Source organism: Oxyura jamaicensis, chromosome 1, assembly GCF_011077185.1.
Source record: "Oxyura jamaicensis isolate SHBP4307 breed ruddy duck chromosome 1, BPBGC_Ojam_1.0, whole genome shotgun sequence".
In the NCBI taxonomy this organism is placed as follows: Eukaryota; Metazoa; Chordata; class Aves; order Anseriformes; family Anatidae; genus Oxyura; species Oxyura jamaicensis.
This window is the reverse complement of record NC_048893.1, coordinates 94,015,902-94,041,083: the sequence shown is the minus strand read 5'-3', so window position 1 is coordinate 94,041,083 and position 25,182 is coordinate 94,015,902. Positions and strand designations below refer to the sequence as shown.

General features: G+C 37.7%; 1 protein-coding gene across 4 annotated transcripts in view; it reads right to left on the bottom strand.

The window, feature by feature from the left end:
- EPHA6 (EPH receptor A6) overlaps positions 1 to 25,182 on the bottom strand; it is a 511,169-nt gene that overhangs the window by 365,840 nt on the left and 120,147 nt on the right. For all 4 annotated transcript variants that reach the window (XM_035315198.1, XM_035315200.1, XM_035315199.1 and 1 more), the window contains exon 3: positions 19,778 to 20,441. In XM_035315198.1, coding sequence (XP_035171089.1) covers positions 19,778 to 20,441 — 664 coding nt within the window. The remainder of the gene's footprint in view (positions 1 to 19,777; positions 20,442 to 25,182) is intronic.

Genomic DNA, 25,182 nt, shown 5'->3' with positions numbered 1-25,182 from the left:
GGTAAATTATCAAGGTGAAAAGAACGGTGGTGAAAAGAAAGGTGAAAAGGAAGCTGGAGACGGTGATGAGGTCGCTCCTCAGCCTTCTCTTCTCTAAGCTCAACAACCCAGGTTACCTCTGCTGCTCCTCAGAAGTTTTCCCCTCTAGACCCTTCACCGTCTTTGTTGGCCTCCTTTGGAGGCTCTTTACTTGTTTTGTATGCTCCTTCTACTGCGCTGCCTAAAACTGCTGACTCCTATCCACCTCGCCATCGACCAGAACCCCCAGCTCCTTTTCTGTGGGGCTGCTCTCCAGCCTCTCATCCCCCAGGCTGCATGCATAGTCAGGATTGCCCCTCCACAGGGGAAGAATCCAGCACTCGCTCTTGTTAAACTTGATACAGTTGATGACTGCCCGGCACTCTCGTCTGTCAAGATCTCTCTGCAAGGCCTCTCTACCCTTGAGGGAGTCAACAGCGCCTCCCAGATCAGTGTCATCAGTTGAACGTCACCTACCCAAAACACCTTCAGGTCCTACGCCCGAGGCATTTATGAAGACGTTGAAAAGAACTCGACCAAAATTGGAGCCCTGGGCAACACCACTAGGGGCTGCCCAGCAGCATGATGAAACCCCATTTGCCATAACCCCATTATAACCCCCCATGAAACCCCATTTGCCATAACCCTCTGAGCCTGTGCCTCCAGCCAATTGGTCACCCATCACACTATGCATCTGTCTAGCTGTAGCCTGGACGCTTTGTCCAGAAGGCTACTGTGTGAGGCAGTATCCAAAGCGCTGCTGAAACCCAAAAAGATGACATCAGCTGGCTTCCCTAGGTCAACTAGGTGGGAAGCCTTGTCGTAAAAGGAAAGGAAGTTCGTTCAGCAGGACTTTTCCCCTCATGAACCTGGGTTGTCTACGGCCAATGGCCACGTTGTCCTTCAAGTGTTTTTCAGTAACTCCGAGAATAATTTTCTCCATAGTTTTACCTGGCACTGAGGTGAGACTGACAGGCCTGTAATTACCACATCTTGGGCACGGTCTTGGGCAGCCTGCTCTAGGTGGCCTTGCTTGAGCAGGGTAAACAGACCAGGTGAGCTCCAGAGGTCACTTCCAACTTGATCTTGTCTATGGTTGTTTTTTTTGGAAAATGCTTCCCAATTGTGTGTCAGTGGTGCACTCTGTACCCTATGTCCACGTCCCCCACAAAGTGCTGCATAGGCGGTCAGAAGCAAAGCATTTGTTAACGCAATTTATTTATTAGTATCTGCATAGGCTGAAGCTCCTGGAATGAATGGACTCTCTCCAAAAGGCTGAGTGGTCACTGCCCAGCTGCTAAGAGCTGTCTCTGTTGCAAGCCTCCCCACAACATCTTCCTCAGCTGCCCTGGACCCTGATTTTGGCCTGTGGTTTGGTTGCAGAGAAACTGTTCCATGGGAATTCCCACTGCCTGCTGAGCAGTGACTTCTCTGTGTCCCATGTGCTCAGTCCTGAGGCACCACCACCCAGGGGATGTCTGGGACAGGCAGATTCTCCACCTTGGCCCCTGGCAGGCACACTCAGGCCCGTTAGCAGCCCTCAATAAACTCAGTTCTGGGAGTTTTTCAGGAACTCCCAGAATAAAATAAGAAACACAATAGTTGGGCCAGGGTAGGTTTAGATGGGAAATTAGGAGAAATTTCTTCTCAGAAAGAGCAGTCAAGCATTGGAACAGGTTGCCCAGGGAGGTGGTGGCGTCACTGGGGGTGTTCAAGGAAAGGTTGGACATGGTGCTTAGGGACATGGTTTAGCAGGTGACATTGGTGGTAGGGGAACAGTTGGACCAGATGATCTTGAAGGTCTTTTCCAACCCTAATGATTTTATTATTAATATTTTGATCGTTTTATCATGGAGCTCTGAGTAATGACAGCTATCATAACCATTTCCTCTCAGCAGTTGTCTTTTACATCTCTGCTCTACTCATCTTAAAATGATAGAACACAAGTGGCAGCAAAAATCCAAAAAGTATTCTTCAGAAACATAAATCAGTAACTGAAGGAAGACCTAGGAGAATATATATGGAAAAGTAGAAGAACTGGCATTCCTGAAGCCAAGAGTAAACACTACAGGAATATCTTTGATATTGCTACTACTAATTTCTAAAGTACCAGAAAAGTTTCATTGTGCTCTTGTCCTTGATCAAGCTGATTTTTACGTTATATTGGTTTGCTGATGCTATTAACATTTAGCTAAAGATGGTAAGGTACAGGTATAAAGAGCCAATCAAATACCAATTACCTGTATTGCTTCTCTTGTAAGTACACTGTGATTTTTTGCATGCATGCAACTGTGGAAGTTACCAAAGACAGGGATTTGGTCAAAAAAATCAATAGGTTGTTTTATAGCTATTGCACCTTCGTTTCTTTCAGGTTACCTGATTTATTGCTGAAGAGTAGGCAAGTCCATAAATCAGGAACAAAGATAGCAGTTTCACAGGTTTCTCTTGAAAGAAAATCTTTTTGTTATTATATACAATTCTTTTCCTAACTATAAATATTACTACCCAGTAGATTCCATCATTGTTTGCTATGCCTTGCAAATTATATTTTTATTTCTGCAAGGTTGAGGATTACTTACATAAAAAACTGAAAACAACCTTAAAATATTTCGAATTACAGCTTCCACACCATAGATAAAATACTTTTTGATCAGGAGATTGCAGTTTTTATGATATGTTTTCAATGCAGCAGCTTCTAGCTACAGCTAAATAACTGCATGCATAAGAACTAGTACTGTGATTCCCAATTCTCCTACTGGGATCTGGGGAGCAGCAATGCTAACTGGTAACGTCTGTGAGGGACTACACCAGTGGAGGGTTCAGGTCACCGAACTGCACAACTAGCTTGAACACTGCAGCACAGGTAAGGAGAGGTGATTGAAATATGACTAGTAAATCAACAAATAAAAAAAGGTGTGTGGACGCTGTGAAATAACTTTGATCCCCATCTCAGTTCTGGGCCTGTGGTCATCCATCCCACGTGCTAGTTCCCTCCAGGTCTACCTTTCTTCTTGAAATGAAGAACCTTATCATTTGCAGATCTTTTCCTTGGGGTGTCCCTGGCACTGGTGGCTGCACCCACGGAAGCCAGTCTCACCAGAAAAGTGGGCAACGAGGACCTTGGAGCCAGCTCTTTATGGTCACCACTACGGTGAGGAACGGGGGAATAATTCATAGAACCCATATTGCCACAAAGAACTTACCGTATTAGAACCCATATTGCCATATTGCCACAAAGAACTTACTCTCATTCAACATTTATGGAGGAAGAGTAATCTTCATGTAACCTTTTAAGACGCGTATAGTTTTGGATCATTAGACTAGGTAATATATTTTATGAAGGCTATGCCATTTTATCAAGAGACAGCTTGCAAGCACTGTTTTACACTTACTGGAGAAAAAAAATATTTTTCTGTAGGCTATTGCAGGCTACAGTGATTAACGTGACCTACATTTTGGAAAAAAAAGAGTATGTCCATAGAGAGCAATCCTACAATTATTTGCAGATTTGATTTATTTTGTGATTACTTATTCACTATTACTTCAGCTACCTGGAACATGAGTGGACTGTTTTAAAATTTATTCTCATTTAGTGAGGCCACCTATTTCCTTAGCAGAAGAATTCAGTTTATGCAAAGTTTCTCTAATCACAGCATTTTGTGTTTTGATTTTTTTTAATTTAAACATATCACAAAGTAAGTTCTAATTTTTAAAATGTCATGGTAATACATTTGCATGTAAATGTCAAAACAGTAGTATAAAGCATCCAGAGCTGTTAGAATACATTTTTTCCTACCATTTTCCTTTCTATATTGCTTATTAAAAAAACAAAAAAAACAGCAAACTCAACATACCAAATGTATGAAGAACTGCTGCATGAGTATTAAGTCACACTAATGGCAAATTATGAAGGTGGTTGTACCTGCTGATCCCTGTACATGTTGTGTCCTCTCTAATCTGAGCCTACACAAGTATTTTAAGAGAAATAAAGTTGACGACTGGATTCTTTTTTCTGATTGTATTTACAATCAAGTGTTAACAATTACTTAACCACTGACTTGATTCTAAATTACATGGCCTTAATGAATATTATCCACTATTTTCCTTTTGAAACTAAACAAAAATTATCACAATACTTAAATTGCATCATCACACCATACCTCCTGCTACCCCCCCCCCCAAAAAAAAATAATATGAAATTATCCAGTTCTTAACTGAGATCTGCTAACAATGAAATGGCCTGATAGTAAAATTTGAGTTGTGTGAAAATTGTAGAGAGTCCACCTAAATGATGTAGATTTATCCTTAGGTTCGTCCCAATTACAGTATTAGAAAACTAGATCCAATGATGGAAGAGGCCAAAACGAAGGCTGCTAGACTGATCAGCAGGAAGACTGCAGCCACACACTCTCATTCTGTGCAAAGATAAAACCCTCTAGAACAGAAGTTTATTAAAGATGGCATGCACATCTGTAGCTTGCTTTTCTTGAGTATACACATCAGTAAGTTCTTGCTGCCAGAGCGAACTAATCCTACAGTATGAGAACGTCTAGTGTCTATTAATTTCAGCTATAGACTCATGTTGGATTTTGCTACTTTCATCAGCTAGAACACACTCTGTACTGTCCCTACCTTATAACGTGTCCGAAGAAGCCTTACAGAGAAAACTCTGGAAGACAGAATTGGCATTGCTTTTTGTTTACTGTTGAAATTTTTCAAAAGCCTCAGAGATCAGAATAAGCACATTGAAACAACCTATTTGCAAGCTTAGGTCAAGTCTTAATTGAAAGAAATACTCAGTTTGCCCCTGCTACTAGTTTAAAACCTAAGCTCCTGAGCCATTAAAACATCAATAATCAATTTTTGCATGATATTAATGTACTGTAGCAGCTTTTAAGGGTTCATTGTTCACCAGTCATCAGCATACAGAGTAGGTAAGAGAAAAAGATTTTCATTGTCCAAGAATACCTTTCAAAGTATTTCTTGGATCATCTTCAGTTGCTTTCAAATCATGAGCTGTACCTCATCCCATTATCCCATTCCACCATGTACCACTATTATTTCCCACTTTCTGTAACATCACTATCAAGTGTACTACAAAGAAACCGCAAAAGAGAGGCTGACATTCTGCCTTAGTGTTCTCTGTTGCTGTCCATCATAACAGCTACAGCTATCCAAAACCAGTAAGGATAGTAAGCTTCTATTTCCTCCCTTTTTTTCAGAAGGGAATTTCTCACCTTATGTGTGGGATTTTTTTTCCTAGGTAGGGCAGCTGTATCTCATTCACACTACAATGCAAATGCCTTACCAAAGAGGATGAGTTTCACAGAGTTCTGTGAATTTTAAGTAAATCTAAATCATTTGGCTACAATCACTGAATATTTTTCCCCTCCTCTTGAGATTTTTATTCTGAAGTTGTCAATAAGAACAGACATGATTGTAGAAGTTTGTGGTAGTTAACAACTTTGGACACAATAGCTAACAAATCACGTTGCTGAGACATTAACTGCTTAAAGGAAGAAGAGAATGGCATCCATCTAATAATGGAAGAAGAGCAATAGTTTAAAAGTCTTGCAAAGGTCTAGAATATGCAGAGAACACTGATCTGCATTTTGCACTAGCATCAGAATGTCCCATTCATACATATGAACATATATGCTTAAAAAACAAAAGAGTTTTCAGCTACTTTGAGCCATTTGCCAAATCTAGTGAAACTTTGCATCATTGGCCAGGCTTCCACCAACTGACCAGGAGCCATCCGGAGTCATCAGGCAGTTCTGATCACTAAAAAAATCTCTGTAACTGGACTTTGTCAACACAGTGTCCATTTCCTTATGAACATTACAAATTTAAACAGGCTACTTTTCCCTCTGCTGTTTGTTTTTCGGTTAAACATAGTAATTTATGTTGGGACTTCTCATTAAAATCGAGAACTTTCACCCAGGAAAAATGATTTTAAAAATCTACTAACCCGATCAAGTCAAAAATATTTTAACCTGCACAACTCTATGAAACAACACTGAAAAAAATTACTCCCCTGCCAGATATTAACTAACCACTATTGGCTGATTTTCTGACAAAAAAAAAAAAAAAAATAGAATATCTTCCATGCATGGTTGTGGCAAAGTAATTACTTTATTATTATTATTAAAGATAACCACAAACCACTCGAGTTTTGTTTTTTTTTTTTTGATTTTTTGTATTTTCATCATCAGTATAATTCATGATTCTTAAAGAAGGCATTCTAAAATGCATAGCATGAAAGGAAAAAAGAAATTGATCACTCTTAATTTCACCCCAGAACTTCCCTTTGAACAGAACCCATATTTACTGAGAATTGAAAAAGAAATTTTACAAACCTAGTCCTTCTCAGAATTTCTCCTACTAGGATGGTGTGCCATGGCCTGTTAATTATGATAAAAATGCACATATTTTTAAACAACTAAGAAATCTTGCATTGTAAATATGCAGAATGATAACAAAGAGGAGTACAAGCATAGGTCATCAAACATATTATTCATTTACTGTGAGTAGAAGGATCCCTATTCTGATTTTGAATAGAAAACGTACTCCTGCTGCGGGATTTGCCTTTACTGGTCTCCTGAACACCATGAGCCAAACGCGTCTTTAGGCATTCTTCCAGGCCTGTCCTCAGGGTCTTCTCTGCCTCCTAACTTTGCACAGCTTTGTGACTTCTTTTATGCTTTCTTGTAGATGTGGTAGAACGTCTATTCCAAGTTATAAAAAAATCAAAAATATTTTAACACCTTTAACTATTATTCAAGTCTCTGATATCCCGGTGACTCAAGACTAAAATTCTGACAGCCCCTGAAAAATTACATTTTAAAAAGTGGTTTCTCAAATATTGCTGTTAAATAATTGCAAAGTGTGACAATGATATATTATTATGATCATAGTCACCAAGTGAAATAAATACATCAGCCTGATGGAATACTGATCAAGTTTTGGATTTTTTTTTTTCTCTCCAGTATCTTGCATAAACTTCCAGAACACATAGACACTGGTATTCAAAATACTTTACATATTCAAAGGATTTTAGGAAAATGTGAAAAATTATATCCAATCTTGACTGCTCCGTTTTTCCATGACAGTAAGTTTACACAAAATTCAGATCTGTATTTTGACTCTGCATAAAAGAAATACTGCTATTAAACATACTGTTCCACAGGGACTTTATTAGGGCTGCTGCTGAACTGTGCATCATTTTAATTAGAATTAACACTTTCATCTTGTTTATGAATATATGTAAGATAAGCTTTGAAATATTTAACATCTGGGAATACCGTCAAGCTGTCACAGCAAAATTAAGACATTTCACATACATAACTTATTATTATATAATAACTAGATACCAAATAACTAAACATTCATTGTTAGCATTTGGAGTATAATCTCTCTATGCATACATTTCCATGTCCTTTGGGACATGCTTTGATCATTATCCCTTTGAAGCTACGCTTCTTTAAAGAGAGACATTTCAAGTGCAGTCCTTGACTCTGTTAGATGTTTCACTGGTAGGTATGAGACCTATTTTACATAATTTATTCTACCTTTAGCAGACAGACCTAGAAGAACATAAGCTTAGTGCAGTGAGTTGGCTCCCCAGGATCACCTTCCTTTGCTGAGATATTTATTTATTGGGCTACAGAGATTATTTATAGGCATTACTGTTTAAAAGACCACCATCACCAGGTCAGCCACCTCTTGCCTATGCAATTTTTAATCTCCTGTGATTTGATGGAACTGCCAAAAATAAAAATAAGGAAAAAACACACCTTCAAGAAAAGGATTTCCAGCACATGAAGTAAAACACTACCAGACCGTGTTAAGAGAGCTCACTGTTTTGAGGTGTGTCAGACAGTAGGCCTTCATTAATTTAACCCTTTAGATCTCCTTCAACCACCAAAACCTACATATTGCCACTTAGATAATGAGAAGTGCACACACCAGACGCATGTTGGGTGAGGTTCGGACAACTGATAACAACCCAGGGACCAGCCCTGATTTGGGGCTGACTCTCTAAGAGTTGCTGGAAAGGAAGCCCAGGGAGCAGAGACCAGCAGCTGGGGCCTGAGAGAAGAAACTCATGCAGGTGGGAGGCCTGGGGGGCTCCAACAGCAGGAAGGGCTGTGGTGGTCGGAGCTGGCTCTGAGGGGCGCTCAGAGCACAAGATGGCTGCCACGTATCACTGTAGCCAAAATGGCGTCAGGGGGATGCTAACTGGAGTCATGGTTAAGAACCTGACATGAGCCACCAGCTGTAACAGCACTGATTACAACCCATGTAACACCACATGCATAAGCCTGTACGGAAGAGCTACTGCTGGGTAACCAGTAAGAATTAACATTAGGTTCTATAGGCTATGTTTTCTTCCAAACCTTGCTGCAAGCACAACACACACCTCTACAACTCCACAGACCTACCTTCAGAATTGGAGTTCAATGTTCAGCACCTGAGCATATCATACGGATGTCAAAACACAAGAACCTGTGGATTAATCGTTTAATCCACCATAATAAAGCAAACAAACAAAAAACTAGCCGTAGACCAGCCTTCTCATTCTGAGAAGTGAAGCAATTCAGGAAACATTTTAGTCTCCAGAAAAGCATCTAAGAGGATAAAGTAACACACATGCTCCTCAGGCAACAGATAATGAAGTATTTCCCATTCACAAATTAAAGTTCTTGGCACACTATTAATGGTGTAAAACGTTAAAAAACAATTTAAAATTGCTGCAAAAAAGCAAAATGGAAAGTAAGGCACAAGTAGGAGAAAAAGTAACAATCACAGAAAGAGGAAAACACAAAAAGGGGAAAGGAAGAAATGCACTCAGATGCAATCTTTTTGCCTGAAAGCACCTTAAACGATGCACAGACTCTTTATTTTGCTCCATTTATCTTCTGAAGTATTTCTTCCAAATAAATACTTCCTGAAAATCTAAAACTTTTCTGCCAGAGACTTGCCCAAAAGGACAACGAAAGGCTGGTGTGTAAAATATACAAACAAACCAGGGATCTTCTAAACATTTCCTCGCACATCAGCTTATGTATAATTCACTTTTTCTGTATCACAATAAGACTGCCAACAGGATTTTTCTGTCTTCAGGTCTAAGTTCTTCCCTCCCCTCATCTTTTTAAAGTGACATTGTACAGAACTGTACAAAATGCTTTGTGCATGTTTTGACTATATAAATGAGATTTGAATACATCAATATGTCTAAATGATGTGAGATGACAGCTGCGACAGACAGGAGGATTTTAGAGATACATAAGCTTAAATATATTAAGATAAATACTAGCAAGATTCACACTGGTCTGCAGTAAGACCAGTGGAGCACATCACAAGTACTGTTAGAAGCATGACCATGCTTGTTCAGAGTATGCAGATATCAGATGTGATATGCCTCACAAGCAGAATATTCTACAAAGTAGACCATGAATAAAAAAAAAAAGCAATAAAGCAGCAATATATATATTCAATCTGGCAATATCTGGCAATATATATATTCAATCTGGCAAAAGCCTAAGCTCATGGGTAGCTTCCTAACTTCTTTGGCTCAAATGATGCCTCTAGCATGACAGATTTTGGGGGAGTGATTTCTAAGAATCTTTTAAATACTAAATACCTTTGAAATCTAAATTAGTCCGTGACATAGAATGACTTTACATTCTACATCAGCCTTGCTCTATCAAACAACTGTTTGATAATATTTTCAATATTAAGCTTTAGGAAGAAAAGGAGAATTTAGTCAGCTAAAGCACATCTCCTCTTACTTGAATGTCTTCCTAAGATACAAAAAGCAACTACAGTAATACAGTTCAAGTTTTTACATTCATCCTTTTTTTTATTATTATTATTATTATTATTCAAGACAAACTGTCCATTGGAAATTTCTTTGTGCAGTTACTTTACTCCTGGCTTGCAATTCCCAGGCTAAATCACACATAAGGCAAGCTTTTATTGATTGCTTTTGAAATTACATTTCTCAGTATAAATGCTTTAATAATTGACTGAATAAAATGATGGGTAATCTCTAAGGGAATAATTCCATTATAGAATGTGTTTTTTGGTTTATTTCTAAATATGCTGCTCGTTAATAACCTTCTTCAGAGGAAATATAGGCGATTATCTTCGGATTTCCTAGCTCAACTCCATGACTTCTCACAGGAACATCACCTACATCAATCATATTCTGAATTGCTTTAATTTTTTCCTCGAACTACAAATTTAAGTACTTGCGTTCAGCAACAACATGAGGCGTGTCTTATCTAAAAAGGAAGCTAATTTCCAGCATATGAGAATCTGAGGCAGAATTGTAACTGCACATAAAGATCTACATAAACTTAAGATTTAAGTAAAATTTCTAATGTTTTAGTAAAAAAATCCATAGCCTCATGTAGAGTAAAAGCTTGGAACCTTTCACTGAGCACTCCGTCTCCAATTTTTTTCCTCAGTTTATCATTTTTTTCTCCTACTCAGGGTTCCACAAGTCAACAGTGAATAAACATTCTAGGAACTCTATTTCCGAATAATCCAAAGACTAATGTACCAGACAAATTTGACAAATATAACAAACCCTTATTGAGTCCAAACTGTTATTTTACTGCAACATATTTCTTCGTATGTCCTGAACGCTATTTATGCAATGATGCAGCACACAAAGTGGTCATTTGCCTAATTAGTGGCCAAGGCTGTAAATCACATCTTCCTCGAGAAGTATTTCTCTTTTGCAGCTTTCATTGTGGATGCCCAAACTGAATGCCTAAAACAAGGCAATGTAAACAGTTCTGTATTGAATACGTTTTGCCGTGTGTTTATAAGGGAGTAATTACAATCTTTCACTCTTCCACGTGCTCGTCACAGAAGACCTCTTCAGAACTTTTCCAGATGTATGTTTTTAGCACTGCAGTTGAGGAAACGTCAATAATGAGAAAATGCTCAGCCATAAGACAACCCCATTATGCTTCTCCAGCTGGAAGAAAGCTTCCTATAGCTCAGACATGATAGCTGCAACCAACACTCAACATCCACTGTATCTGTTGAAACAGTTGAGATTGATCATGTGTGAAGTGCAACGAACAATTTTCAAGTCAAATTTATCTCAAATGTTTGAGCTCAAGCTTTAGCTAGTGACTCCCAGAAGAAGAAAAGTTTATGTGGCAAACAAGAAAAAGCTGTACTACCCCAGGACTGACTGACAGGTACTGCTTCTTTCAGTGTTTTTAGTACACGAAATACACTTTAAGGGCAAATCCCATCACAGTGAGGAAAATCAGTCAGGAATTCAAGGTTAGTTTCTGCCTTCTTCACCCATCCCCATGCCACAGCACCCAGCCTGTTATCCCCATCTTCCTGTTATCCCCATTTTACCAATACACAGGTAACTTGCATATTGGCACCCATCTGCTTATTTTTGACAAATAAACCTTTGGGAATTTAACAACACAAGATTAATTAAATGGCCATTCTGGCACAGGCAAGCCAAATACAAGGCTTGACTGAGAAACCAGTTGACTGGACTGTAACCATTGGAAGATTGAGTCTTGCCATATATAGGGAAATCCATCTGCACACAGGTTTACTTTCATGAAGTAGACCCACAGCCCCTGCCCTTCTTTCCTGCCCTGGCACTTCAACCGCTTCCTCTGCCCAGCATGAGAAACGATTTGTACCTACAGAGAGAGAGCCTGGAAACCTAAACCAGTATCATCACGTGTGTCCACGCCCCAGGACAAAGCTCCACTCTCCTTCCACACTGCAGTGAGGAGACCTGCCCTAGGAGAGCCTAAGGAACAGGGGAAAAAACACCGCAAAGTGCTGAGAAATCTGCACAGCAAGTTTAAAAAACAGCAAGTCAGACAACAACTTCTAAATGTATTATTTCTACACACAGTTGGATAAATATATGAACATTTGTTTGTATTTATATATATTTTACAAAACTCAAGGAAAAATTGTTTCCTGTAGCATTAAGTTTTGCGTGCAACCATCACTGTACGCTACTATTTTCAGCGCAGTGATAACAAATAATTGCAATATACTGTGGGCTGCTGCTAACATTGAATCATGCAGCTCTATTACGGAGTCATAAACGACGACAACAAAATCAATCACTGCACTACTCAGAATTTTTGCCTAGTATATTTTGAGGATGGCTGGGATGATCAACGCCCAACAAAATATATACTAGTAATAATCAGAGGCAAGACAGAGTAATCAGCATGGTTTTGCTCCTAAAACTTCATGTCTGTATGCACAGATGTACATTGGTGACACTTGACCTGTTTGAAACTTGTTATTTTACCTAAGTTGGCTTCATGTTTCTATTATCAAAGCACGTTTCATATGTAACAGTGTTTTAATGCACATTACTATTTTTCACCTTCATTCAGAAATTTCTTAAGATGAATTCAGTTTGCAAGTAAGTTTCTTATATATGCACACTTTATGCAGATGCAGGCTTTCATTTGTATTTTTACAATGAAATATACTAGAAACAAAGTTGTAGTGGCTACTGTAAGTTTCCTTATTCACTTGAATTAAAGCAAGGTAAGACACTGAGCTAAGAAAAGAACACAATAAATGAACAGATCATTTGCATCAGCTTACTTTCATTGGTAAAATTAAATAAAAAGTTCTTCCTTTTTAAAAAAAATCCTTATTTCTGAAGCAGCACCCCTTTTCAACTGTTTTTATCAGATTTGTTGTGTTACAATTTGTCTGTCTGAACAAACCTACAGCCAGCCACAGATTAAGTAAAAAAGGTTGGGTCTGAGCTACAACATGAATTTGTACATCACTGAGATTTTTCTGGCTGCTAACTCATGCAGTCATGGAAAACAATTGCCCTTAGGTATCTACTTATCCCAGAATTTTACTTATCCTAGAATTTTGCTTATCCTAGAATTTTGCTGGGGTAAAAATAAAAAAATAAAAAAAAAATCATTTTAATAACAAATTTAAGAAATCTCCTTAGTTTTAAGACAGTGAAAAATATGTAACACTAGAAATTTAAAATAAATTTAAATAAACATGCATATCTTCAAATGCTTTGCAGGAACTATCCTGTTACACAGGACCCAAAGATACAGCTTAGCACACAACAAAATTAATTAAAATTAAAACACAGTAAAAAAAAATTAAAAGTGGCATGCAATGAACATAGAAGTGCTACCAGTACTCTGCCCGTCCTCCTGCAAATAATCACCTAACTAAGCTACCATTTATGCTTGAACTACCTTTATATTGGCATTTAGTACATTAGCAGTTATTTGTGGTTAAGCATATTCAGGAACTTTGAACAAGTCATTACTGATTTTCTGTACTCTTACCTATAGAGTTGCTATTACCCACAATTCCTGATTTTTTTCATGCACGCTATAAACTATACTAAAAAGCTCTTTTAGTGATTCAACCTAAAAACTATTTTGAAATTTCAAATGGTGATGACATTTTATCCACACTTAAAATTCAAGTTAAAGTATGTACGAGCATTCCCATGTACTGTGTAAGCTAACATGGGCATAAGAGCATGTTCTCCCCACCCCCCATGCTAATAATCAAAGGTCTAAAGCACTTTCATTGAAAACAGTGAAAATGAAAACAGTAGAGTCTAAAGTTTTTCAGACTCACATGAATTATGTAAAGTAACCCACCATTTCTAAGTGTAGAAAAAATGCGTGAACCTCTTCCAGAGCACTTGCATATTCAGGAATTTGCTATAAATTCCAATAAATGATACGGCTGTTAGCTTTAAAAAATAATGCAACTACTTAGTTTTGGAATTGCACTCTAAATCACAGAGGCTATTAAAAAAAACCAACACAACAGTTCTGCATTGTTATCTTCTCAAGAATTAATGTAAAAGATTGTGATAAGCAACCCCCTTCTCAGTCACTCCAGAATGCGTGAGAATTTGGCAGCCTCCTCATCCCCCCTACTCTGGGATGTTACTGGGGACATCTGCTACACAAAACACATCATGTCTTGGTGCTTTGGAAAGAAGATACTGAAGAATAACCGTGGAGTTAATGCTGTTGGGCACAGCACCATACCTGATCACTCATCCTGACCTTTTTCACATCACCACTGCCATAACCTCCCATGCTCCCACCCACCTCTCAATCCTTCACAAATTGCCACTGGCTTTCTGTACCATGCTGCAGTACCTGCAGACTGCAGGGACAGTTACCTTTTACCTTGGGTGTGGGCTCACTATGAGATTTCACTTGCAGGGCTTCAATTTCAGGAGGAAAAGAGGTTTTACTTAGAATTTATTTATTTATTGTTGAACTCGTAGGCTTGTATTATCAACATTCCTGCTTGTCTACCTTGTATTTTAAAAGGAAAGGGTACTCAAGACTTGAAGCAAGTTACATCTGCAAGGGAATCACCTGTGGCAAATGCCCACCTTTGGCTATCCAGAACAGCCTGCAGCTAACTGCACCCTTCGTTGTAAAATGTTCTATTGTGCTGGAGTGGACAGTGTCCCACTTCTGCTGCAGGAAGGACTCTGACTACTGCTGTGGAATGGTTTTGTCTTAAAAAAGAAAATTAAGATTTAATCTTATTTAACCACTATTTTTGTAATCCAAGATTTTCTGTGTTTTTCCTTTACACTTCTTCAGTGCCTAAGGGCTGGCAAAGAAAAATGGATCTCAAAAGTAAATAAACACTCCAGAGGAAAAAGGCAAACAAACAATAAAAGAACCCAATTCAATGTGATATCTCTGTAACTATCAGGAAGCTTGCCATTCCACTGCAGGTGCATTTTGCTTTTCTTACGCCAGCAGATAGCTAACTAAAGCACCACCATATCATGAACTTGCATGGTTTTAATAAACTGTCACAAAGCACTTGCCACATTTCCATACCATAGCTCACTAGGGCTTTTAAAATATCTTTATTACTGGCAAGTATTGTACTAACCAGGGAGTCACACCATCAGCTCACATATGGTGAGAAGGGCTAGTTTATATTTGCAAAGTGAAAATACTTTCTAATTCAATCAGACAAAAAGACTGGAGACAGACGGCCAAGACAAATCCTAACACAGAAACACTATCAGAATTTTGAGTAATGAATAACAAAAGTATTTGTTCATTTAATCAAACTCTAAATATTTTCATGCGTTAGTTGTTCAGGTAACAAAAGTTCAAATAACTCAATCACATTTATATTTCTCATTATATTTGTTTTAGTTAATGTAACGGGCACTGACACACTTAGTATACCTTTTCAAAGTTTCCTCAACAATGCTACATTATTTGGGGTGGGGGGTAGGTGTTGAGGGAGAACAGCTCCTGAGAATACTCCTCCAGAAAAATCTACTTGAAAAAGTTAAAACACGCTTCTGTATTGCATTTATTTGGTTGACTGAGAATCTAAAATAAATGTTAAAGCAGCTATAATAATTAGTATTTGCTGTATATAGTTGAATTAATTGCTAACCTTGATTAATTCAGATACTTTTTGGTCAATCATTAAAAAAAAATAAAAAAAAAAACTTCAGTTAACAATCAGCCAATTATTGATATATCATACTTAAGAGAACAGTTCAGTTCTCTGAACTGTCAAGTTTATATGACGACTAATATAACCAGAACTCAAATAGGCATAACAGAACAAACTTTGCAGAGACACATTTATATTTTGAGAAGTGTCACAAAACCTATTTCATTAAAACTATTTTAAGTGTAAGAGCCACATGTTTGTCTTGCTTTCCAAAACATCCAGTTATCCTTCTTGCATTGCAGATGCCTGTCAAATCCACTCTTACTACTTTTATCAATCAAGAAAAGACATTGATTTTCTTTTTCCTTAGCTCACAATAATGAAAGTAACCCTCTGTTCCTTCTTACTTTTCTTTTAAAATGCAAAAACCAGGTGTCATCCCTGCCCATAGCAGGGGTTTCAAAATAGATGATCTCTAAAGGTCCTTTCCAAGCCAAGCCATTCTATGATTTTTATAAACATATGGCCTGCATATATTATTCCTTTTTTTTTTTTTTTTCTTCAAATCCAGGATGACCTCTGCCTTGAACCGAAATTCAGAGAAGATACTGCACTGAACTGGCTAGTTTTAACTGATGTTTATCAGAACCCTACGCAGCATCTCTTCCTTTTATGCTATGACTAGCTTGCTTGTTACTGTGGCTGGTACCAATGATCTAGCAAAGCAAATGCTTCATATTCAAGATGTTTGTGATTAGCAATGCCAAATTATTGGTTCCTACGCATTTATTAACACTTAATGAACCAAGAACCAGTTCAGAGAAGATGGCTTTTTTTTTTCTCCCTCCAGGCTATGCCTTTAAAAAATGTACACGATACATGAATAACCATGAGCATCTTGCAGTCAATAAGACTCTTTCCGTTGACTTCACTAAAGCAAGACAGTGCCCAGATCAATAAGAAAAATCTCTATCAACATCTCTCTGAACTGTTCTAGATGCATTCAGGTAAACATTTAATAAATACAGATATTTTAATCCAGCTGTCAGTTCTTCTCCAGGCACTGTCACTCTGAAACTACGCTTTTAAAGCGAGCACAATGGATCAGGAATACTGATAGTTTAACAGACAAAGAGAGATACATATAAAACCAACTCATCGATATAACCGTAGTAGTAATGCATAGTAGTAATGCAACATAGCTGCATTCCTTAAAATACAGAGATGTATTTTTTAAGATCTGTGATAGATAAGGCATACTCATCATCAAGAACTTGCTGTTCCTTATTAAACCATACACTAGAGTATAATTGAAAGTTTGACTCCGTTGGGAGGTAGGAAAAATATTCAAGTATTAGCCTGGATGCTGCCTGCCACCCGACTATGTGCCAGAAGACATTCCAAAATAACTTATCTTGGAAGTTACTGTCACACAGGAGAAAAATAAAGGCATTCAGTTTAGATTAGTTCTGATCTGTAACCTTCTCTTCTGTTTCCAATACATCTGGTAGTGGGATGCCTATGCACAGAGAATGGCATCCAATACTTCCCTTCCCATGTTCAGACTTGTAATGGTGGAATGGAAGGGATAAAAGGGTTCAGGTTGGATTTGGTGGGCGGGCAGGATGGAAAGGGAACTAAGAATATATGATGATTGTATAAGATATATTGTATCAATCAATTGATGCAGAAGGGGTGGTTTTTTTTTTTGTTTGTTTTCAACCTTTATGTTTCTATGAAAACAAGGCAAGTGTAAATTTCACAATCTTTCCATAGAAAGTATCGTTCAAGTGTTTTAAGATGTAATGAGTAAGAACAAGTTGGTTTGGGATTTATTGATTGGTGACAAATCTTTTTAACTCCAAACTTCTGATCCTTGCCTCAGCCTAGAAACAAGGCTCTCAAAATAGGATGCTACGGCTGTCTGGAAGCCTGCTGTCAGCTTAGCTGGTGATCTTAGTTCACAATACTCAAAAATTCACATGGTAAAAATGCACCTGCAGCCACCCAAGCACACATCCCTGCTACAAGCTTTGGCACAAAGGGAAACACAGCCATCTTGACAGCAACTCTAAGTCACTCCTTAAGCAAAATCCTAGAGAATGGGCATTAGCGAAGTTAAACTCATTAACAAATAAGACGAGCGTTGAGAAACTGTCAGGAAAAGTAGTACTAATATTAAAATACATTGAATATAACTGAAAGGAAAACATTAGACACCTATGGAAATGATTTCAAAACATATATAGAACTCTATTAGATTATGATCATCTAAAATAGTTATCTGTTGTTCCTGGGGCAAAAAGGTAAGATTTGAATACTCATCTAAATATTCCATTAAATTTAATAGGTACCTGTTCAGTAGCAGATTGTACAGTCAACTGAATAAATGAGTGGAGTCAATGCACAGCAGAATGATTTCCTGACATTTTATGTGGGCTTTGGTTGCTGGTTTTATTGCTCCTGTACAGTTCTAGAGTATGACTCACATAATGGACAGAAATTCATCGAGTATTAATGTCTTGAAGAAAATCCTTATCCCATTAAGACAGAAACCTTTTGACCTTTTGTAGAAAATTATATTTCTTTCCAGTAATGGCACCGTCAAAACTTTGCAATGAGTATATTTTGATAATTAACAGCAGCAGGATTAGACAACAAACAGTAAGCAGATTTCATTCTCTGACTGCAACGTATAACATGCTTTTAATATTCTATATCTCTCCAGGTCACTGTACCGCTTACTTAAATCTGAGTAGCTCTTAAGCAAAGTATTTAGACAACAGAAGTCTCACTTGCGTAATTTATAAAAATGGACCCTTTCTTTTCCTTTTTGCTACAACACAAAATTAAACCAAAGCACATTAGCATCTCAATGGCTATTAAGACTTTCTACAATCCATTACAACAGTGAAGAGTAAGACTACCTTTTTAAAAAAATAGTTTGTGAAACTTATGGAAGGTAGAAAAAATGCTGAAAAGTACGTGTCCTTTAGAACACAGTTTCTGAGGTTGACAAAACTACCAACTACCATGAAACTCCACTGTATGAGAAAATGCATGCCTTTTATGATTAAGTATTACCCAAGCAGTAAGTATCACCTATTCAGAAGACCTGGCAGGTGGAAAATAAGTCTCAACACACACATCCTCCATAGATGTTAGTCTCAAATTGAATCCACAAAAGGTCACAGGCTTGGGGTATATTCAAGCACAGCACTGCACTCAAAGTTTTAGAAATTCATGTTATTAACAGAACCTGAATTTTCCCATTTGCACGTGAAGCCCAATTATCAAAGCTTGACAAACACAACCAGTCTTTTCAAGAGTGGCAGAGAAAGGGGTTAACGAAACATAACAGCACCTGGATTCCACAGAAGACATACTTTTTCCTCCTGCATGTGTCCTGCGTCCTACCTACAAGCGTGAGAGGTTGATAAGGAAAGATACATTCCCCTTTGTAGCTATCTTCAATTTTCTGCCTTGATTTGAAAGTTTTAAAGGGAGATCAAGTAGAGTTATTCTAAGACAGAGAGCTCTTAAGATACAAGAAGGTGGCAAACAACATTCAGCAAGTAACTCCAATGTACTGACATCAGCAGTTTGGCTTACTGTATTCTTACCTTAGTCTTTGGGAAAAAGCAGTACGAGATAGATAGTATGACATAAGGTGATACAATTTAGACTGCTTTTAACTTTTTGCTTTAATACTGAATAGGGATTCAAACTTCTCCAACTGAACTCCATTACAGATTTTCTGTAACACATTATGCATGGAAGCATTAAAACCCACAAAAGCATGGATGACAGCGTCATCTCTTCAGGTGAATACTTTATCTTCATGCACCTACATGAAAGACCTAAGACTGAATTAGGTGTCTAAATTTCCCTTTCTAAGAACACAGGGGAAAAAAAGATCATTTCCATCACTGCTTCTCTCATCCTGAGATACACATCTAAAACAGATTAGAAGAATTTGCTCCAACATGCACACTTATCTCCACTAATTATAAAAGTAGTCAAGGTGACCAACTGGCCTATAAACATCTACACTGTAGGAATGTACACAATTCAACAAAAATCTATCTTCAACAAAATGAAAATGATCTTTAGTAACTAAACATTTTCTTTGAAACCAACAATATAGTGATTTTAAATGACATTGCTTATTTCTAGATAAGGGGCATTCCTTGAAAATGTGATGCAACATTTCCCAGACACAACGGGCTATTTACTCTTCATATAATATCATAACACTATTTTAAATCAAACATTGTTTTCTTACCGTGGCAGGAACCATCGAGTTCTTCATATCCTACACTGCAGATACACCGTCCAAGAGGCACAAGCCAATCCCCGTCTGCTCCACAATACAATTTTGGAGTATCACGTTCCTCAGCGCTCTTCACACAGGAGCCCCGCACTTCCACCAAAGAGGAAGAATCAACCCTTGGAATAGTATCAGGAAACATGGCCAAGTTACGGACCGTGAAAGGGCACTTTTTGTAATAAACACGGACTGAGACCAAAGCAATGCACGCTCCAATGTCTTGAAAAGCAAGATAAAATCCTTTCTTGTTTATTGGCCCAACCTCACGAACTTCTGTGTTGAGTTTAAGAATGCGGTCACCCAAGTCCATCTGGGTAAAGCTCTCATCAGCTGCAATAGTATCAATTTTAGTGTACTGGTTTGGCTTGAATTTTAATCCATGAGACTCATCTGATTCCATGTAGTAGAGATTAAAAGTTTCCTTGCAGGTTCCCAGTACCCACGGAATACTGTTGCAGTCCCTCAGGGTAAACTTCATTTCCACATAAATTTTCTGTGCAGCATCACGGGAGATCCAGTTTGTTCGCAGCCAGTTGTTTTGGTTTGGTTCCATCACATTACATACCTGGTATGTATGAATGGGACGATTGTGTTCATCCATTTCAGTTATGGCATCCCACTGAAAAGAAATCAGACTGTGAGAAAACCAAGATATAAATTCTGTGTATGCAGAGACAATCTAGATACACGTGTACCTGCATTTATGGCTTAGTTAAAAATACTTGTTTACTTAAAGACTAGAGGAAAAACAGTAGTTAGAAGCAGATACCAACCACAGAAGAGTATGTCAGTTTTCAGAAACTCTACAATAAGCTTCTATTAATTAATAAAGACTCTAATCAATAGGACTTCAACAGAAGACAAACTGGCCATGGCTCTATTGGTAAATTCAATACACCTGAAAATATTCCCGGGCATCTCATTCAAGCCCCTGTGCTGAAAAAATTGCCAGAATGGTCCATTTGGCACGCTCATAGGCTGGCTCTCCAGCAGTCCTCCAAGCAATTCCCATTGCTCACAAGGACTGCACAGACCAAGCGCCCGCAGCAGTCGGCAGCTGGGATGCAGCCACTCCAATTTGATGGGTCTGAGGTACATGTACAGACTGTCCTGCCTTACACTCACTGTACACAGTAAGTAAGTTGTACAGACAGATGTTATGTTTCTGGCTCCATAGGCTCTATATTATATTCATTTCGTCTTCTTCTAAGAAAAAAATCTGCCATAGACAGCGTGTTACCTCTTTACCCTAAAAAAATCCTCTTTCTTACAATTAGGAGCTAAAGTAGGAATTCGTGGTGGCTTTTGAAATTTCAGCAATGTAGCTAAAAAGCTCAGAAATCAAAAACAGATCTATGAAAAGCCATTCACGTGCTACATGTGAAAGGATTATTGAATGACTAAGTCAATTCATAATCAGCTACCAACAACCAACAACCCTAAAAGGATTACCAACAACCCTAAAATACCTTCAATGAAATTGAGTCAGCTTACCACCACCAACAATATACCATTAAACATGCGTGTCTTTTTATAAAAAGAGTGCAAAAATTGTAGTTTTGTCCAAAAAAAATTGTCCCACCAGAAGGGTAAGTCAAAGTAGTTACGGACAACCACTTTTGGAATTACATCTCCCAGTTGCAGCAAGAGTAATAGGACCTTCAGGCTGAACTACCTTAAAAAATAAAAAACATACTTTTATACGATAACCAGACAATAGCCAATGGTTGGCAAATGTTCTGCTACCTCTTATGGGCTTTTTACATTGCCAAAGGCTTTTGACCTCAGAGTTTGGCACACACTCAGGAAGGACAAAGCTGCTACCTCAGTATTTATGGCAACATCAGAAAAAAATCAGATTTGGTCAAAGTTGTGTCATAGAGGACTAGTTAGCACAGTGCTCATGTGTGTACCACTGCTTCCAATTTGGGATTTTGAAATATGATTAAAATATACCCTGCAGCAAGCAGTACATAATATCCCAAGTAGATCTTGGCTTTCAGAAAGGGAAAGGGGACTTCCACACTCTGATGGGCCAGATCTCTTCCCTTTTGCCAAGCATGAATGCACACAGCTTGAATTAATTCAAGATTCCACAGCCATGGAGGATTCAGAAAAGAAAAAAGTGTTTAATTAAAATACATAGCTCCAAGCCTTAAAATCTTGCCAGTAGAGGTTCTTTAAAAGAGAAATAGAGGAGTCTCTCAGTTGCCAATACCTATCATGCCTACCACATCCATTAAATAAGGACATAGCATCTTTTTCTCCATAGATAAAACACATCCTGTAAGTTTAAGCATTATACAAATATAACCACAATGTAGATGTTTTGAAAAGTGTAAAAAGTTTTCTGAATTTGTATATCAAACCACGTTACAAGGAGAATGTGTAACAGGCTTCAGAGAGATCGCTAACAAAAAATTAATAACCAGAATAAAAGTATCGTAAGTAGGATGACAACAGTTTTTAAAATGGAGAATAGTCCTCAGAACTGGAATAAACTAGATTAAAGCAAAAAAGCCTCAATATACTACTGTCTCTTAAGAATATTACAGAAAAAAAATCACAACGTATTCTCCCCTAATATGAAATTCTCTTCAGAAATATTTATATATTCACTTTGAATCAATACCTTGAGTTGAACTTAAAAATGGAAGCCCCAAAGTTTGCTGCTAGCCATATTATTAATAATATAAATCTACTACTTGTGTAAGAAAGCAAAAGGTTCAGCATTTCACTAACAGGTTTTAAAGACTAAAACAAGAGGGGTTCATTAAACATGGGCAGTGCTTCAGTTAATTCAAAGCAGATCTTACATGTTCCATGCCTGTGCCTTTCCACTGTGCTCTGAGCTGTGCTACTGACAATTTCCAATTTGTGAGAATTGATGCATTAGGCAATAAAAATATTTATAAGAAGAAGCATTTGCAAAATGCTGAGCAATAACCTAATCATACTTTAAAAAAAAAAATTTAACATCTAATTTTTCTACCTAACCACTGTACTGAGACATACTGCCTAAGTTATGCTTACAAATACAGCTGTGAGCTTGTTGGTGCACAATCTTAATTACTATGCTTAGATATTAAGTGCAAACGAGGCAAGCTCTACCACCCCAAAATGTCAACATCTGACAGAACTCAATCTGTGATAATATCTGACAAGGACACATTCTTCTGCGGTGAAATGCAATCTGCTTTTAATTTTTAAAAAAGTGTTCCTCCCCCACCACAACAGCCAAGAAATACTAAAAAATAGTTCAATTCAGTGCAACAAAGAAGCTGAACAATTTACTAAACATGCACTCGTTTTCTTTTGTATTTCATGTTATAGCTCCGAATTAATCAAATACAAAGTGCATGTAAACATATAGGGAGTCTACAGGAAAGATGGGGAGAGACTTTATCATGGAGTGCAGTGATTGGACAAGGGAGACTAAAAGACAGTAGATTTACATATTAAGAATAAATTATTCACTCAGAGGGTGGTGAGGCACTGGAACAGGTTGCCCAGAGAAGCTGTGGATGCCCCATTGCTGGAGGTGTTCAAGGCCAGGTTGGATGGGGCTTGGATCAACCTGGTCTAGTTAGAGGTGTCCCTGCCTGTGGCAGGGGATTGGGAACAGGATGATCCTTAAGGGACCCTTCCAAACCAAACCATTTTATGCCTTCAGTTATGCAAAATTACTCTTCTCTTAAACCTTAAAAACAAATAGAAATATCTTATTGGCAATATCAGCACTAGAATGTTCTAGCTCCTCCCAGAACACTTGACATGCATGAGGTGGCAGAAGCTGTGCCATTTAGACAAGATGACAGCTGAGACTACCTTCAAACTGAGCCTCTTGGCATCCCAGCATACTATTAAATTTTTCAGCACATTTTTCACCTTTCACGAGACAAACCTGGTAATACTGGTGGATACAGAAAAGAATAAAGTTAGTTTGTACTGATGAAGTTCTAGGACATGCAATGAAGGAGTGGAAAAAAACATTTTGGAAAAAAAAAAGATTTCAAAATTCTATTTGAACACTGTAACCAGCAATGAAACTGATAAGAGATTCTATTTTACTCTCACTTAAAGATTCTATTTTACTCTCTATTTTACTCTCACATAAAGCAGGAATAAATATCACTGAAACAGATGAACATGTAATCTGACGATCGGGAGAGAATATGACAAGTAATCCTTACATTTTTTCAAGTACAAGATATGAGATAAGGCTACAAACCACACTAAGACTTGAGTTAGATGAAAATCTCAACTGTTTTCATATCTCTACAAACTACTTCACAATCTGTTTCCTTTCAGAACATTGCTAATATTTAACAGCTGTACAGAGTACACCATAAAAAACAATGACCTAATTTCAATCTTGTTCTAGCTATAATACTGGCATTTGGTTTCAAAGTGTTCCCCCTTTATTTATTTTTCTTAAACTAAATACTACAGATTTGCAAAAATCAAATACTAAGATTTAGAAATCAGCAAGAGGTGTTCATTAAAAGTCAGTAGGTTATACTAAAGGCTATATGAACCATGAACATTACAAAAAAAACACTGCATTTCACATATTGAATGTTAGTTTTAAGCTTTAGTTTTTCTTAAGAAAATGTTTTAATTATAGTATTGTACAGAAAAGTACACAGAGCAGACCAGTGTCATTGTGATGGAAGTAGTCATAACTTCCCTGAAGACGTCAGGGTTATTTCAACTATGTCTGAATCTTGACTGTTATCTTTAAACCACGGTTAGCCTCTTAAGCAAGGCATTATCATGGTCAGAGTGTGCTATTTAAGAGATGTTCAACTGAACACTGGCATGATTTGCCCGGTACTAGACATACAGAGCAGTACATTTATATATATATATATATATATATATATATATATATATATATATATATATATATATCAATCAAACTCCACAGTAAGAAGCTTTTCCAATTAATAGGAATAGTTGCATCAAGCAATTGAAGATGTCTATTTTACATGGACTGATATCTAGCTAACTCCACACGTAGCGGAAGACAATTCTCTCACAAGTTGTCACAGACTGATGAATTAATAGCAGGTTCTTAGTCTCAGATAACAGTTATTCAGACACTGATCCCAGCAGTAGCTATGTAATCTAGGATGCCAGTTATCCTGCACAGCTCAAGATTCTTTTTATTGACTGCATTCAAAGAAAAACACATGGACACGAGTTACTCAGGCCCAAGCCCTTACTCAGTAAGGTAAGGAATGGAAGAGACCATCTGACCTTACAAGTTCTGCACATTTTGTTTCCCAGGCTAGAAAGTTCCCTCACCTTTCTCATTAACCTTTTTACTCAAAGGACAATTCTTCAAAAAACACAGA